Source organism: Podarcis vaucheri, assembly GCF_965113315.1.
Source record: "Podarcis vaucheri genome assembly, chromosome: 2".
Classification (NCBI taxonomy): Eukaryota; Metazoa; Chordata; class Lepidosauria; order Squamata; family Lacertidae; genus Podarcis; species Podarcis vaucheri.
In genome coordinates, this window is record NC_138760.1 from 82,188,687 (window position 1) to 82,207,070 (window position 18,384).

General features: G+C 40.0%; 1 protein-coding gene and 1 long non-coding RNA gene across 19 annotated transcripts in view; one reads left to right on the forward strand and one right to left on the reverse strand.

Moving 5' to 3' along the window:
- LOC309526090 overlaps positions 1–18,384 on the reverse strand; it is a 399,393-nt gene that overhangs the window by 361,764 nt on the left and 19,245 nt on the right. The gene's annotated exons all lie outside the window — the stretch shown is intronic.
- The window catches only part of ATP2B2 (ATPase plasma membrane Ca2+ transporting 2), a 358,314-nt gene that overhangs the window by 219,912 nt on the left and 120,018 nt on the right, over positions 1–18,384 (forward strand). For all 18 annotated transcript variants that reach the window (XM_082211882.1, XM_082211878.1, XM_082211885.1 and 15 more), the window contains one exon: positions 6,172–6,634. In XM_082211882.1, coding sequence (XP_082068008.1) covers positions 6,436–6,634 — 199 coding nt within the window. In that variant the 5' untranslated portion in view covers positions 6,172–6,435. The remainder of the gene's footprint in view (positions 1–6,171; positions 6,635–18,384) is intronic.

The window sequence follows — 18,384 nt, forward strand, 5'->3', positions numbered from 1 at the left end:
GGCTGGTTAAAGCCATGCTCTGAGCTCCTTACAAACTGAATTCCACATGGAGAGAGAGAGAGAGAGAGAGAGAGAGAGAGAGAGAGAGACAAAGGCTAGGCCATTTGCCCCCTCAGTTAGGATCATTGCTGGTTTGAGTGGGAAATGAATCAAAATGCAGCATTTTATAAGAAATAGCAGGATAGTTGCATCATAGATACGGTTGTAGCTAATGTAACACATACAGTGCTTCCTAAACCAAAGGTGAGAGGTGAGAGTGCACTGGGTGCAGAGTAAACTGGAGCATGCACACAGGATCAATCTTTCTGTTCCTCTGGCTAGATTGAAATTGTAAAGCTGTTTCTCAGTCTCCACCCTAGGAAATAGGTGTGACCTACATTCCAATACAGTGGTACCTCTGGTTACAGACTGGATCCGTTCCAGAGGCCCGGCCATATCCTGAAAAGTCCCTAACCCGAGGTGCCCTTCTGCACACACGCACAGATCGCTTCTGCGCATGCGGGCCTGGCAAAACCCGGAAGTATACACTTCCGGGTTTGCCGCATTTGCAACCCAAAGATTACGTAACCCGAGGTACCAATGTATCTAGGAACACCAACTGATCTTGATTGCCCACTAATTAGCATTAATTAGCTCTTATTACAAGGCATCAGTGACAGAAATCCCTTGGTTGTTCTTTGGGATGTCTGTGCTGTTGATTTCAAGTGGGGAAAGAATGCTTTGTTACCAAAGTGAAACAACATTAATAGATGAAACCAGAGTGTTTTAAAACACTACCATGCCACCCATGCAGTACACACATACAGGATCAGAAATAGTCCTCAGAAGCCATGAATGTGAGAAGCTTAAGGGGACCTGGACCCATGCCTGTCATGAAGCCTAGGGCCTGACAGTAGTGAGTGATTTCTGCCTGCACCACAGGAGCTGATAAAGGGCACTCAAGCAGGCTGCAAATTGGGTGTGTGTGTGTGTGTGTGTGTGTGTGTGTGTGCAGTGGTGTATGGCTGGATGTGTCCACATTGCAGTGTTCATTGGCTCCATTTGTGGTTAGCATGTGGCAGCTGCAGTCCCTGATTGTATTTTGTGCTTCTACTTTGCTCCTACTCTGAGCACTGCTAAAATGGCACATGTATGTAATTTTATGTTCCCTTGTTCATACTATTGTGTTATGGCCATTAATATGGATGGAACAAGCATTGTTTTTGTTTGTAATCTTGCTATGCCTATATCCTAAATATCTGATCCCCCTCCTTATTTGGCCCCTAAACACCCAATGCACACTTGCTACATGCACTTATATCTCATGGGTGTTAAGCACACATAGTTTGTTGACTGGTACCCCCCCAAAAAAAGAGCTCTTTGTTTGTTTTACAATAACATTTGAGTTGAGTCAGATTTTCCATGATTCTTATTCTGCAACATTAGTAAAAGGCAGCCTTATCTGTCCTTTCCAAGCTTGTTTCATCCTAGTGACAATGTACTGTAGACGTCCTTGGAAATATCTACAGACTTACAAGGGTGATTTTTTCTTTTGATAAGGGAAGTTCAGAACAGCTTGTTGAACATGAAAACATCGACAGCTGACTTCTATCACGTCAGACTATTTGTATATTTAGCCCTATATTGTCTGCTTTGACTGGCAGTGGCTCTCCAAAATCTATTCATTTTAATTAGAGGTGTGTTATTGCTAGTGTGTACTGTTTGTAGGCAATTGGCGGCCCAGTATTTTTTGAATGATACAAGAAAGAAAAGTTATATTAGTGACTGTTCTAGGTTAGGGTTGCAGGTTAAATGACCATAATATAGTCGTACCTCCGCTTATGTATCCCTCCAGTTATGCAAACTTTGGGTTATGTAAGTGGCAAACCAGGAAGTATATCTCTGGGTTTTTGCCCTGCGCACATGCGCAGAAGCGCTCTACCGCCACGTGTGCGTGCGCAGAAGCAGTCTCTCCAGTTGCTAAAACCTCGGGATCTGGCTGGACCTCCGGAACGGATCCCGTCCGCAACTGAAGGTACCACTGTATAAGGCCAAGCTGTGAAGGCATTCAGCAATATGTAACAATAGAGCTTGGAGATTGCAAAGTGATCCTTCGAATGTTACAAACATGTTACCATTTTCATCTGTGAAAGGTTCTAAATATGTGCCTATATGGAGGCTGTCATGACTTTGGACCACTTTACTTAAGGAAACTCTTTGTTGGAGTTTGGTAAATATATTGCAGTGGGGGGCAAAAATAGTCTGGTAAGACTGCTGGGTTACAGGATAAAGACTAGGGCCATAAAATTTCCCCAATGTGCAATTATATATTTTCAAAATCTATTTTGTTTATAAAAGCAAAATCCAGTTCAACAGCATATCGATATTTGAAGTAAGCTAAAATTGGTCTGATCTTTCTTGTTTATATCAATATTGTCTAAATATTGAGAGTTCAACATTAGGATAGAGTTGCTGGACCTACTTAATTTTCTTCTTTGCATTCTAAAATGCATCATCATCTAAGTGAAGCCTGCTGCAAACTGTGACAGAGCAATTTGAGGCAAAAGAAGAAATAATGATAAGAAATCATTATTTGCTGTACTCTAATAGAGCTTTAGAGATTGGAGGTTGAGATTGGAGGTCATTTGGTTGACACTGTGGAAATACATAATGACAGACTCCTTTTGTCAAAGAACTTTCTTCTAAATTGGATACAGGAAGAAGGAGAGAAGCAGGAAACCCAATTTTGTTGATATGGACCAGGATAATGATGACAGTGATACCTCACTTCTTCATGTATTTATTCACATATTTGGAATCACAAATAGTTTGGATCCCAGCCCCACACATGCAGGCATCAACATGCTAACATTCCAAATCCAAACAGAAACTTAATTAGGCAAGTGAAATGTAAATTGAGGGAGGATAATTCATATTTCCACTTTTAAAATGTATTCTAGAATGTCACTACTCCAAGTCTTTGGGAGCTTCTGATTCCTTGTTTCAGATTCCCGGCCTTTTATGAAGCAATTGCGCTAATCACTGAGTAAGAGTCTGAGGGCAGTGTTTGTTTCAGTTACAGCAAACTGCTAGGCTCCTTGGCAGACTTCCTGGCCTTTTCATAAAAGAGATTTCAGGATCGAATGAAAGTTGCATATCTTGTTCCATGGGATTATAGAGCTGCATTATCAGTGGATAATGGTAGTCATGCTCTGCGCTTTCTGCATTTTATGACCTGCCTTCCAGAAACACAAGATATGCTATTTCCCAGGGGGTTGTGCCATTAAGTGAATCCCCTAGCCAATGGATAAACATTAATAAGAGGTATGTAGTCCCACGAGTAGACTATCTGCTGCTTTTTTGTTGGTTAATATTTAATTGAAGGTCAAATAAAATATTAAACAGGCAAATTATTTCGTTGGATGTGAGAAAACAGTATCATTGGCTGACATTGGCTGACAAAAATGACTCAGTGATATTTACAAGAGCTGGAACAAATATTCATACACGCTGATGGAAGTGTGAACCGAACGCACACTGTACGCATCACTATCCTGTTGAAAAACATCCTGTGAGGAATGTAGATGCATCTCTAATTCTCTGTATGAAAATTCAACATTAATAGTATTAAGGAAAAGCAACTGGTGTATTTACATAAAGCACTCATTGCCCAAATTTCAACTAATAGTTACTTCAAAGAATGTAGTGGTACATCACTTTTGCACAGACGCTTTTCTAGGGATGTGTAAATCCTATCATATTTTCCTATGTAAGCTGAAGGGATAAGCTGTGAAGGAAGAATCTAAGGCTGCAGCTCTATTTCTGTGGTAATATGAAATATGTGACTATACCAGATGAAATATTTGTCTGGAACTGTAAAATGCAACACATCAATCAAATCGAGTGAATATTCAAAAACATTCCTGTGTTTTTAGTGTTATATGTCGAATTCTCGTGAGATATTAATCTTTTTTAGGCTCAGAGACTTCCTGTGATCCCATCCAGTCTGACATAAGTTTTCGTGCTAACAGACCTGTCTACAAGTATAAATATTGAGGATCAAATTAAATATCATCCAGGGGATCTGGGATCAGGATCACTGTTGCGGTTTCATTAAAAAGATGGGGCTGCAAATTTGGTCAGAGAAGCTGCATTTGTGGAGGATATATCAAACCCTTGCCCCTCTGTGCCGCTCCCCCAGTTTGCCTGTTGTACTTATAGCAGAGGTCACCAATGTTGTGTCTGTGGGCAATGGTGCGCCACTGAGGTCTTCCATTCATGCCGGCAAAGCCTCTGAGCTCCTTTCTTCACTGCCCCTTGGTCATGAGGTGGTGAGGGTGGTTACCTTGAAAAGTACATATAACTGAAGGAAGACTCGTGCTCTTTTCCACTTTTTCCAAGGCTCAGGTGAAGTCTACTGGACCTGACATTCCCCCTTAACCCTTAGAAAAGTGAGGTGTGTATGTTTGCGCAAGTGTACATGTCCCCCCCCCTTTATGTCTCCTGATATGTGTGGGGGTTGGTCCAGGAAAGGGGCAAAGAAGTAGCAAGAGGGGGTGGTATCCACTGTACACATGAAAAATTCAAATGTCACCTAAAAAGGTTGGCAATCCCTGACATTTTCCCATTGTGGCAAATAGCAGCTTTGGTGGTGAGGGGTGCTTTGGAGTGGGGAACTGGCTAAAAAGAGGACAGCTCCCCATCCCATCAATAACACTTCCCTAATCAAATTAGCTGCATTGAAGTTTGTTTGTTTTTTTAATGCTGGCGGCTCTTTCCTACTTTATGTCCAGTTGAGTCCTTAAGTGCTTCCCCATCTGTTTTGATTACTTTTTTATGTTAGAGTGGGAAGTGGGAGTGAAATATATTAATTACAAAAACTATGAGATAATGCAACCAGAAGAGGAAAACACTTTTGCAATGACATCTGGGTCTGGATTAAATGAAATAATTGATAAAGTGATATATTTAATGAAGTGATGAGCAATCTGTGTTCCCACGCAGTCTGACAGACTTTCTGTTGAGCCAGTGAAACTCCCACAGACATCCATTGCTCTGGACCAGGAAAGTAATAACAACTGCAGAAATTCTCCTGTGTGTTTCACACATCCTTGGATTCCTTCTGTAAGAGGAATGCATGCATGTGGCTTCTAAAAGGTGTCATATTAGGGTTTGAAAATGTCTTTTTTCAGCTGTGCAGAACAGCAAAAAATATTTTCAAAGGTTTGAGTTTATCGAAGTATGGACAGGCACTAACCCACTTAAAGAAAACAAAACCCTTTAATCTTAGCTGAATTCTTCGTGCCGAAGTATAAGAGCTAGCTTCAGCATTTTGTCCAGAGCTCATTAGTATATGTGTCTGAGAAAGAGAATTTTAAAATATGTTAAATAACTGCTTTTTCTCACAGATAATCTCTGTGTATCTGGCTATTGCACATTAAAGTCCCTTGAAGGTAGGTGTGTTTGCCTGTTTGGAGTTCTGCAAAGGAATATTCAGCTCTCACTAAGTAAGGGTATCAAATGTGCTGGTGAGTCAGATAACAGGTGGTGCTGAAGGAGAGCAACTTTCCCCATTTGTATGACACAGAGGACTTGCTGTTTAGTCTAAGCACTCAAGTGTTTTTTTTTTATTATCTTCCTCATGTTTGTGTTTATCTTCGAAGCTGCAAAGCTCAATTTATTTAAATGTATTCCAGATTGGAAATGAAAATGCCCTGTTTTCAATTTCACTTTCCTTGAACTGAAAAACAGTTTCTATAATGGATGAAAACATAAGTAATAGTTCTCAATTAATTTTTATTACTTCATAGGTGTGTGTGTGTGTGTGTGTGTTCTTGTCAGATGAAAGTTTGACAGAGCAGTGTGAACAAGAGCCACTACCAGAGGCTGTTGGGCTAATGGCATACTTATTAATATTCATGAGGCATCTCATTTAGCTTGTGCGCTCGGGATTTGATTAAAGTAAGGACTGCCGCTATTGCTGCTGGAGCTGGAAAGAGCCTTGTGGGTGACACAGCTAGTTCTGTGGAGTCAGCTAATACTGTAATTTTGTGAAATCTTCACAGGGCTGTTGTAAAGCCTTCTGTGTGACGGGCTTCTGTTTTTAAGCCCCATTTCATGGTTTGGTGATGGAATAAATTTCAGTGCCTCTTGCTCCATTTTCTAACGTGTGCTCTGTATTTATTTCTTAAGGTCTGAAGGAAGCGATGATCATGTAGATGCCAACAGCCTGGGTGCAGCATAATGGGAAACGGTGAATGGGGTGGAACTGGTCTGCAACCTTGAAAGCAGCCATTCTGTGGACAGAGACACATCAGTCATTCCTCGCTTTCTCAACTGTTACTACTGGCGGCATAAAGTGGATTCGTTCTACTGTTTAGGCCGGAACTTGAGTTTCCACCCTTGCAAATTTTTGAGCTGCATACAGTGCAGTGTGGAGCAATACCATCAGCAACAATGGGTGACATGACAAATAGCGATTTTTATTCAAAGAACCAAAGAAATGAGGCCAATCATGCAGGAGAATTTGGGTGCACGCTTCTGGATCTGCGCTCCCTCATGGAACTTCGAGGAACAGAAGCAGTAGTAAAAATTAAAGAGACATATGGGGACACTGAGGGCCTCTGCAGACACTTGAAAACATCGCCAACAGAAGGTAGGCAATGATATAGTTTTCTTTTCCCACTAGAGCCAGAGGTTCAGGGCTTTTTGTGTGTGCATTGCTGTAATCCTTCTTTCGCAAAGCAGGTTTCTATCGTACATTTTATTTTACATGCTTCAGAGAGGAGCAGACTGAGACAAATATAGCCACTGTTAAAGCTTGTGCTGTGCGAGAGTCCAAAAATAGTGCTGCTCTTATAAAGTTGTTAAATATGCTAACTTGATTTTTAAGGCAGAATTATTTTTAGAGAAATGCATGAGAAAAATCCTTGAAGAATTCCATTAAATTTTCTGCTAGGTCATACATGCAATCCTGCTCAGTGTATCCATGTGAACGACATTATTTTTCATATTATTCTTGCTATTCTGCAGTATTTATACCTTCTGTTCATGTATGCCATCTCTGTTTATGTATCTGCATTTGCTTTGGATGCTTGAAACATTGACCTGTAGTCTGTGCCACAGTCTGAAAGACAGTCACATAATCCCCCCCCCCCCCCGTAATCACCTTTGGACACTTTATTCATTGTCCCCCATTTTAGTGCATTACACAAAACATCCTTTTTCTGTGTAGGGAAAGTTGCTTATAGTAATGTAAAAGACAGTTTGATTAACAAATCAGGAAAGCAGAAGTACCAAGATTTATCCCTATTTACATTCTGATCCTAATTTTGTTTGTTTAATAGTCCATGTCTCTGTCGCTGTCATTGTATTATGTGATGTTAGGTTAGTGGAACTGTTGGCAATGGCCATTTATCCTAGCAAGAGTTGGGACTGGTAACTTGGCAGCCCTAATTTTAGGTAAATTTTATTCCGCATAGGTATATGTGAGGTTACACTTTTGGGGCAGACCAAGAAACAAGGCCAGAAGTACATGAATCAAAACATTTTGCTTTATAGGCTTGCTAGCTTGTAGTTCATTCCGAAGTAATGATAAGGACAATGTGCTATTTGAAATAAACATGGGAGTCTTTATTAAAATAGAAACCAGGCCACATATTTAAATACTTTTTCTTATACTTTGAAGTAACTATCATTCTCCTTATTCCCATATTAGAGGAAGTGTGGGCTAGAGGAAATGTTGGTTGTACTGTAGGAAACCGTGGTCTGTTTTAAAACATCTTGCTAGACAAAACCTTTTAGCTATTAAATTGTCATGAATTAATACGCTTTCAAATGAGGTCCTTGTTTTAACTTCAGAACAATATAAATATACTAAGCATGGGGGGAAATAGACTTTCTATACAAGATATGTTTCTTTGGACATTTTGTTTAAGCTGTTGAAAATATGTAGTACTATATCATGAAATGTACAGTATCTGGCACGTAGATTTAGTGTGCATTGGGCATGGTTTTGTATTCTCTGTGAGAACAATTAAATATAGCAATATATTTGAGACATTTAAGACCAAACTCTTGGGATGTGTACAGTACAATCTATAGTTCAATTTTTCAGTTGCATAACCTTGTTGCGAACACAGTACATAGTTTAGCTTCAGAAGGATTCTATATTGCATTATTTACGGAAGAGGCAACAATGAAGAAATCTAATCCTGCTTAGCAGAACAGGCTATTCAATTCCATTTAGTCTGCAATACAAAGTAGTTCAAAAGTAATCTGTATTTAAGGTACAAGTACCAAATTCCATGTGTGCCGTGAATGATGGAAAGGAGTGAAGACTGGCAATTCCACAAGAGATTCAGAATTTAGCCTAGGAGGCTGATGCCTTCTATCTTGTCAATTAGCCTATGTACTAGGAAAGAGCATATCAAAGGCTGAAGTATACATAATACTGAAATATATGTTTGGCAGGATTTCTAATAGGCTGGAATAGTGCAGCTTAGACGACAAATACTATATAGAATGAAGGTTAATAATTGTGCACTATTTTTTATAGTATTAAGGTACAGAAGTAGACACAGTGTAGCTTCACATAATGAATGAAAATATGACAAGCAATAAGATTAAAAATCTGATGGCATGAAAACAGCTATATTTTTGCTTCTATAGTTCAGGAGGCATGGGCAGTAAATGTTGGTGTGACCTCCAGAACTGCAGGGGTTGAAACACGAGCAAGTAGTAGTTGCCAGCTGACTGTTGAAGCAAGAGTAAAAGCAAGATCCAACAGGGAAACGTCCTCAGCTTTAAAGCAATGTGTTTTAAATGTGAATGGGATGGGGAAAGATTCGGGTGAAAGAATCAACAGAAGTTTGGATTACATTATCTGTGATTTCTTCCTACTCTATTATTTGGAATTTTTCATTGTGTTAATCTACCGGGGGGCATGGAATCCCTCAACTGTTTATGCGATCCCTAGACTTGGCATGTGATCTGTTGACTTGGCTTGTGACATGTTTTGTGGAAACTGCTGAGATACAAAAGGTGCCCGCTATCTGTACTTTCGGGAAACAATTGAATACATTCTTGTTTCAACTAGTTTTTCCTGCTGGTTTCTGCCTTAGGTGCTCATTTTGCACTGTTTTAAAACACACCTTCAGCTTTTTTTGTATTTTTTTTTTAAAAAACCTTATTTTTAGCTGTAATGTTTGTAAATTGCCTTCAAACAAATGTAGAAGGAGATTCACAAGTAAACAAATAAATACATAATGCCCATCACTTTTATTCTCTAAACAACAAATATAAACATAATAGAATTCTCTTACTTGGTATATTTTTGTTTTAGTGATATTCTTTTACAATATGTGGCTTGATAATGCTATTAGGAAGACACAGTGGTAGCTGTTCCCACATCTAAAGGTCAGGTTTTCTTTCAAGAAAAAAATGTGCTTGTTTCAGTGGTAAAAACATTGAAGTCACAAGAAGAGGCAAGAACTGTCATCCATGGGGTTGCACTCCCCTGGAACGAGACTCTCCATAGCTTAAGGGTACTCCTTGGTCCAACATTGACAATGGAGGCTTAGGTGGCCTTGGTGGCTAGTAGTGCCTATGCCCAGGTACAACCTATTTTCAACAGAGATGACTTTGCTACTGTACTCCATAGTTGGTAACTTCCAGATTGGATTGTTGCAAAGTGCTCTGCATGGGAGTTCACTAGAAGGATTCACAATCCAAAATGCAGTATGTGGCTTGATTAGGCCTGTTAGGAAGACCCAGTTGTAGTTGTTCCCACATCTATAGGTCAGGTTTTCTTTCAAGAAAAAAATGTGCTGGTTTCAGCGGTAAAAACATTGAAGTCACAAGAAGAGGCTCACTGGGTGACCGTGGGTTAGCCAGTATCTCTTGTCCAGTCTATGTCCTATGATTGAAGTCAAAATAAAAAGGGAAGAACACAGGATCTCCTTGGAGCAAGCATGGGATACAAATGTAATAATTACAAACAGCCTCTTGCTCATGCCCTCTGTGTGAGATAGGAGTGGTTGGGAGACACACAAGGAGAATTGCCACCACTATGTTAAGTACCATAAATCTGGGCATTATGGCATTTAAAAGGGGAAGGAGAAGATCTGAGTTTGCTCGTTTCTGATAATTAAGTAGCAATAGACAGAGCAGCCAGCTAAGGGTGAGATCAGCTCCAGGTTTCTAATTCAAGATACTTTTTTTTACCTTGATTCCTTTACTAAACTAAGAGATATCAGAAACTGCATAAAAAGACAATAAACAAGTTACTGGATAAACAGAGACACAATTATGAATAAAGTGTCTGCAGCAGGCTAAATCTTCATGTAAGTAATATCCTGAGTGCAGTTATTAAACCTTATGGGATAAGAGCTGATGAAACAGCCTTATCTTTTATGCAGGGATCCCTCTGTGGATTAGAGGTATAGAGTAGCCTCTCTTTCTGCTTGTGGCTCTTCGCTACCCATACATCAAAGATGAGCCAGGAGAGAGAGGCAAGTGGATAGATCCTGAGTGGATACACCGAGTGGGTCCTGCCAAAAGGCCAAGCACAGTGTTTTCCCTGCTTATTCATCATGTGTATTTGTGTGTGAACTGAAATCTGACAAATCTAACAAAGGCAAAATCATTTAACTGTAACTGAGAAACACTGGCACTGCACTGGCAAAGTGCTTTCAGCTTCACTAATTGATACAACTTGAAAGTAAAACATATTTTACTTGCTTAAATGATTACCTTTGCAGTTGTGTGGATGAAGATCCCACTGAGGATATAACAAGCTTACCCCACTGCTGTTTAAAAATTATTGTGTTAGCCTCTGTTTCTCTTTAATGTGTACCCTAGTGAAAATGAGTTTACATCTGTGTTTTGAATGCTGCCTAGGTGAAAACGAACATATTAAAGAAGGTCATATTATTTTCCTGAACCATTTCAATTTACTGCTTCCTTGAAGCGCAAGTATTTGATGAACTAATTAGACAAGACAAGTTATGGACTATTGCTGTGTGAACTTTTCAAGTAAGTTAGCTTTGAAAAGCCTAGTTGTGATTTTTAGAGATAATATAACACATGGGCCCTCAAAACAAGTACCGTACCTTGAAATGTTGCTAACGGTGGTTCCCTGGTGACAGTGAAATCGATTAGCAATTAAAAAATGCAAGATTGCATAGAAAGAAGTTCGCTCTTACCTTACTGCAGGGAGTGAATGCTGTGCGTATGCTGTTTTCACCTACAAGGGTCGTCACTAAGGAAATGCAACTGTAGGCATTCTTCATAAGTCGTAATTCAGCAGGTTCAACTGGAGTTTGTTGTTGAAGATCCTTTCATCACCAGGGTATCCTGGGAGGCTGAAATGCCCCCCCCCCGTTTCTGAATATTGCCCTTTCTGATGTCAGATTTGTGTCCATTTATTCTTTTGCATAGCGACTGGCCAGTTTACTTCATTTAGAATGCCCAAAGGTGTTGCTGGCAGATGATAGCATATTGTCAGGTTATAAAAGGAGCAGGTGATTGAACCCTTAATGTTGTGACCGACATTATTAGGTAATTATTTTGCCTAATCATACATGGGGAGAGAATAAGCACCAGGGCTTGGATTTAGTCCCTGGGTTTGTTTCTCTCTTATGTTGTTTGTTGTTGCTGTTGAGCAGCTCTTTTAGGTTAGGAAACTGTCTGTAAGCAAATATCTCCAACGGTCTGTGAGAGGGAGGCATTGTGGTCCAGACTGAGCTATAGATCATTTATGATATGTTGTGAGCTACAGGTGACAACAGGTGGTGTTCTGGTTCTGAGAGCCAGTGTGGTGTAGTGGTTAAGAGCGATGGACTCGTAATCTGGTGAACCGGGTTCGCGTCTCTGCTCCTCCACATGCAGCTGCTGGGTGACCTTGGGCTAGTCACACTTCTCTGAAGTCTCTCAGCCCCACTCACCTCACAGAGTGTTTGTTGTGGGGGAAGAAGGAAAGGAGAATGTTAGCTGTTTTGAGACTCCTTCGGGTAGTGATAAAGTGGGATATCAAAACCAAACTCCTCCTCCTCCTCCTCCTCTTCTTCTTCTGCTGCTGCTGTCACTCTCTTCAGAGACAGTTCTGTGGTAGTTTGTTCCTAAGTATCAATATGACCTTGTTGATTTGCTTGACATCGTTTCAAGCTAGCGAAGGGGTGAGGTGGATTTTGCTGTGTTGCTGCCAAGACTTGGGTCACAGGCAGCGTTTTAAGATGACTTGGGAAGCAGGAGACAAGAGTAGGGCATAGAACTGAAAGCCGGAAGTCAGGACCAAAGAACAACAAAAGGATACAAAAACACATAATAGCTCAGGAAGGCCATGGTGCTGAGTCAAGGCTTAATGAGAATGGGAAATCTTTACATACTCCTGCTTTTCCAGGATGATCTAGTGGCCAGCCTGGGTGAGTAGAATCAGTCCAGAACCTGAGGGTTCTTCACTGTCCAAGTAAATGGTTCATTTCATGTTGTAGATGCACACAAATTCAAAGACTTACCAGTGTGAGTTCTGACAGTTTTTGGCAGATGCCAGTACATTCTGACGCAAGTTCCTTGTTTTTCTGAAATGCAAATATTCTTTAAAAAGTTATTAAAGCATTCACCATATGAATTGAATGGTCAGACATAAGATCCCCTCCCCTCGCAAAAAAAAGATGATAAAAATTGGAACTGAACTACACACTGTGTCATGTCACACTTCTGTCCCCCCTTCCCTTTGGTCTTCTTAGCTGCTCACATTGTAAAAATATCCCTAAACTGCACATGGAACACTACTTTGGAGTCAATTTAAACATAAAATATATAGGCTCAGCTTTTATTTTTGCTGTATTAGGTCATATACTAATGTGCTTTTGAAAGAAATGTTCCCAGGAGGGAAAAACCCTGAAATGTGAAAAGGGAGAGACTAGCAAGTGTCCTTGTCTTGTTACAAGATTCAGAATGCATGTCACCAGCAAGCCACACAGAGATAAAAAAAACCCCATGTCAACTCAGAAAAAACTAGTAGGATCAGCACAGTCAGTGAAGTACTGTAAGTCCTGGATCTCTTTCCTTTAATACCATTGTCTCTCTCTTTCAGTTTTAGAATTATTGTGCTAAATCAGCCAAGGTCACAGCTATAATAATTTAATAATAATTAATAATGTTATTATTTACATGCCACCCATCTGACTAGGTTACCCCAGCCACTTTGGGTGGCTTCTAGCATAATATAAAAACACCATAAAACATTAAAAACTTCTGTTTACAGGACTGCCTTCGGATGTCTTCTAAAAGTTGTATAGTTATTTATCTTCTTGACATCTGATGGGAGGGTGTTCCACAGGGCTGTTACCAGTCTAGTTGCTGCATTCTGGATTAGTTGTAGCTTCCAAGTTACCTTCAAAGGAAGCCCCACGCAGCATGCATTGCAGTAATCTAAGCGGGAGATAACTAGAGCAAGCACCACTCAGGTGAAACAGTGCACAGTCAGGTAGGGTTTCAGCTGGAATACCAGATGGAGCTGGTAGACAGCTGCCCTGAACAAAGAATTAACCTGCACCTCCATGGACAGCTGTGAGTGCAAAATGACCCACAGGCTGTGCACCTGGTCCTTCAGGGGCACAGTTACCCCATTCAGGATTGGCCTGCCCCCCGTCACCCAGAAACAATACTTCTGTCTTATTGGGATTCAACCTCAATCCATTAACCATCATCCACTCACCTTTGTTATGAACAGGCCCAAATAAGCATCCTAACAAAATAATGCGGGGAAGATAATTTAACTTGTAACTGTTGTGTACTGTGGCAGGGGTGGGGAACCCTATTTGGACTGAGAGCCAGATTGTCCAAGTGGAAGGCTGTCAGGTGCAGCATTCCACTTGTGGAATGGGCCAGATTCAAAGTGTGTGGGGTAAGTCATGCTCACAATCACACACCCTTAACACAGAGAAACACATGCAATCACCATGCAATTGCAAAGACATTTATTGGTATTTTACTCAGTTCCTTAGTACATAAAGCCTCTCTCTCTCTCTCTCTCTCTCTCTCTCTCTCTCTGTGTGTGTGTGTTAAGGAACACATGGAACCAGGTTCAGACATAAATAAAAAGTTTCTTTTGTAACTTGACAGAGTGAAACTTCACAGTTCAATGCACTGAAATCATTCATTTGCCTTCATACGTTTTCCCAGAAATGTTGCAGGGAATGCACAATATAGTGTGAGTTGTTTCATGTGCTTTGGTTTCCATGCACACCTTGGACATTGACAATGGAGTACAGAGACACCTTGTTCTTTTGTTAATTGTTTATTAACTTCCCGAGTTCTCCAGGTAAAACAAACATATTCTGTGACAGTTGACCTGCTCTTTGAATTCATTATGTACATTTGAAGCTGACGAAGGCACAGTGTGCCTTGCTATCTAGCTTAGACAAAAATCGTTCTACATAGTAAAAGGAGCATTGAACTGAAGAATTAAAGCACACACAACAATTGTGTTGTTGAGTAAGGCTGCAGTCTTAAAGCTCATTTACTTAGGAGTACACCCCACTAAACTCCGTGGGAAATACTACTAAGTAGACATGTATATAGGATCACACTGTAAATGCGTTTTGAAAGAAAGGGCAATCCATTTCCCAAGAGCTACAGTGCATCCAATAGGATAATAGCTCTTAAGGAACAGTCTTTGGCACACTGTGTGCCTGGTGCCTAATCTCTCATCCATCTGAACTAGGTGAATATCTTTTTTATTATTATTTTCCCAGTCCTTTTATTCTAGCTTCAAGTTATTATCTGCTACTTGGCCTTTTATGCTGCACTATATTTCGATACATATTTTATTGTCACTGAATTTAAATTTGTTTTGATTCCACATTATAAGCCATCCCAAAAACTATGTGATAGGGTGACCTATTAATATAGAAAAATAAATAAAGAACTAAGGGGCTGATGGGCCCTTAGGAAAATCAGATTTGGTATGTTTCACTTTCTCTTTTACAAAAGACTCTGTTCAAGATAGTCCTTGGTATATTTCACAATTGGCAAGGATATATTCCCAAATAGCAATGCTTCTGTGTTACCACCACCCCATTTAATTTTGTAGGACAGATGATGATCTCTGAGCATGATTGAAACTTCAGGTGTTGCTGAACTGCTCTACTCGGTATGAATTTATTAATATGTGTGTAGATAAAGAATCACACACTAGACATATCAAAGCTAAAGCAACTAAATACTATCCAAATGCATGCCTACCATTATACTGTACAATCACATTTGGATAAGACATCGTTTTAAGGAAAATGTGCAATGTGCCCTATTAAATTTTGGCAGAGTAGTTCATTGACTTTAATAGGTCTGTATACAAAGAGATTAGCTGTCTTCCCCACCCAGCCCCATTTGAATGATCTATTCATGCTTTTTCCTCATCATGAGTCTGGAATGTCCTGTTTACCTGTGAAATATCAGATGGCAGAGCATAAAACACAAAGTGTCTTATCCAGTATTAAAATGACCTGCTTTTAGTGGATTACAAAGCAGTCACATAGTTCCAATTCACAGGCTTCCATTTACACAATTGTGATTAATACTGGAATAAAAAGGGGGCAAACAGATCTTTGCAATAACACCAATGGCATATGAATATTAAAACAGCCGTTTTTTGAGAGGCACAGTTTCTCAGCTTCATCCTCAAATCTTTAAAGTGATTTGCATGCAGTAATGTCAGCAAGTGTCTGAAATGATTAAAAATAGCTTTTCCTAGTGTGGGTAACTGTTTTTAGCATTAGCAGCAGACAGAGGTCTCTTAAGGGCAAGTAGGAGGTTTTTCCCCCTCCAAACATCGATGTTATTTTTAATTCCTGATGTTAATCCTGTTCAACAGTGACATCAACGTGTGGCATGTTTTGTCATGAGATGCTGGCAGTTCTGCACATTGTCCCAGTTTTCCAGAAGTACCACTGCTTTTGCTATCAATGTGATTAACTGCTTAAAATGATTGAAAACACAAATCTATTTCTGTTTGTTGTTCAATAACAGCAACATATTTATTGTACTTTCACTTTTTCAGCTCCCCCCCCTTAAATACATTCTATGCTTAGCAGCTGCTGCAGTTGAAATAATGAACTAATGAGGAAAAGATAGTTTGCTAATGAAATGGTTAAAAATGTGGCTATATCATTATTAAATTACCTGCTTCTGGTAAATGTCTTTGGGCAAGTCTTTGTTGGCAATAGTGACCACTTTTTCTGCATTTGACCTGAATTGTGACATGAGGATAAGCGTTTGAGGCTCTTTAAGTTCTGAATGCCCTGTCTTCTTCCCTTTGCATTCAAAATTAGGGGGAAAATGGAATGAGGGCAAGCCATACTCAAGATCCATATTTTCCTGGGTTTTTGTATTGTTGGTTAGAAAGCTACTTCAGCCTGTGCTCCCATTCCTCATGAGTGTCCCACTGAAATTCTGAGGATTATAGAAAGGGAAAAGTTAGCTCCTCAGAAAGGATAGGAGTTTTATAATGAGCTATCTTTGCCCAAATGTAGAAGCTCTGGTACTCTCTTCAGAGAATCAGAAGCGTCTCTCCTTATGAATCACCTAACAGAGCTGGTAGGCAAGAACTTCCCTGAGAAAACCACCTCATCAGGAATATCCTCCACATCCAGGAGGGCAAGGCATAAGATAGAATGATCTGAAGCAGATTGGCAAGGATTTATGGTTCCCAGTTATTTCACAGAAGCTACAAAATGACCCTCCGCACGCAAACACTCTAAATTACACCTCTGAAACTAAGAAAACCTGAAGTAAAAAGGAGTGGATTTGTGTGTGGAAGGACTATGGGATCAGTTCAGTTCTGAAAACTGAAACAAATTCCTAGGCTCAGAATTCCTTTTGCACCAGGCTTTGGTTGGTGTGTTCTAGCAAAAAAACAAATATCCTACATACAAATACATTTGCACAGAGGATACCAGCACATACCGGCCCTAAATATTTAACCAAAGCCCTGTAATTGTGTCTGTCCTATGGAATCGTGCCATCCATTGTGGGTGAGGCATGCTGGTGTAAAAGGAACAGGAAGCAGCTGCAAGGGAGTGACAAATGTTATTCTGGTAGTAGTAATAAGAGGCCTCGACATGTTGTTCTTGCTACATGCTGCCATTGTTAGGTGCTAGCAGGTGGAATCTGGTCAAACAGGCTCTCTAGCACTATTAAACAGTAGCGTATCAATACACAATCTTCCACCTGTAATACTCTGCAGGATAGATCACATGAAGGAGGTAACATCCACTATAGACACTGTTACACAGAACAGGAATTCCTTGGTTTTCAAAACTTACATATACCTACGGCAATGGAGGGATAGCCATCTTCATCTGTTTCAGCAAAAACAGTATTGTTCTTGTAGAGCGTTAAAAGCTTATTTGTTATGGCATAAATAAACTTTCAAGGGTCAGAACCCACCTTTTCAAATTCATGAAATGCTCATCTAAGTGGGTAGATAAAGATATACACACCCTAAGTACAGAGAGAAGATACCATGCTTCCCTATCTTGACAATGTGAGACCAGAAATCCAAACAATGCAAAATATAGCCAAGGTGTGTCGCATTAATAATGAACCCTAAGTCTGATCCAGCCAGTGTGGAGGGTGACTCATTCCTGACTAGCAGTCCCTGGTGTTGAATATGCCTTGCAAGATCAATAGTGCAAACAGACACTTAAAGAGGGACAATTGCTTTCTGTAGTGAACTAGTCATTCCTAGGGTTTCAGTTTCCCACTGAAAAATTGCTAATGAATTTGTACACTGCAGCTTCATCCAGCTTTCCTTTGAGTAGCATGGATCCTAGAGCCTTCCTTGGAGCCTCTGCAGATGTTTTTCAATGTGCTAAAAGTCCAGTTCTGCTATCTGATGCCTCCTCATAGCTGTGTACATCTCTCACTTTGGATATTTTGCTTTGGATATTTTGCTTGCAGTTGTGAGGCCTTTGGTACTGAAAGCTGAGAATCTGATCTAATTGCTGTATCGATCAGGTACTTATTAGAGTGTCTTGAATCCAGGAAACCCTGATTTTACATGCAGCACAAAACTCTGCTTGTCTGCCATGTTATATACTGCAGTTTACAGTGACTAATTCTTTGCTGTCATCTCTGAATCTTGACAAATTTCAGTTCTTTGGCAAATAATGGTTTAGCATATAAGGCATGTGGCTGATGCGCTGAGGTAGGTTTTTGTTTGAATTGCATGTGCTTGTCTGATTCCTGATAGATAAACATAGGAAGGAAAATTTGTGCTAATTAAGGAATGAAATTTTTTTAGTTTAACTTTAAAAAAAAGTATTTCCAAAGGGCAAAATTATTCATCTAGAAAGGCTGGTTTAGAACTCCGCAACATTAAGCCATTTTAATGCACACAGA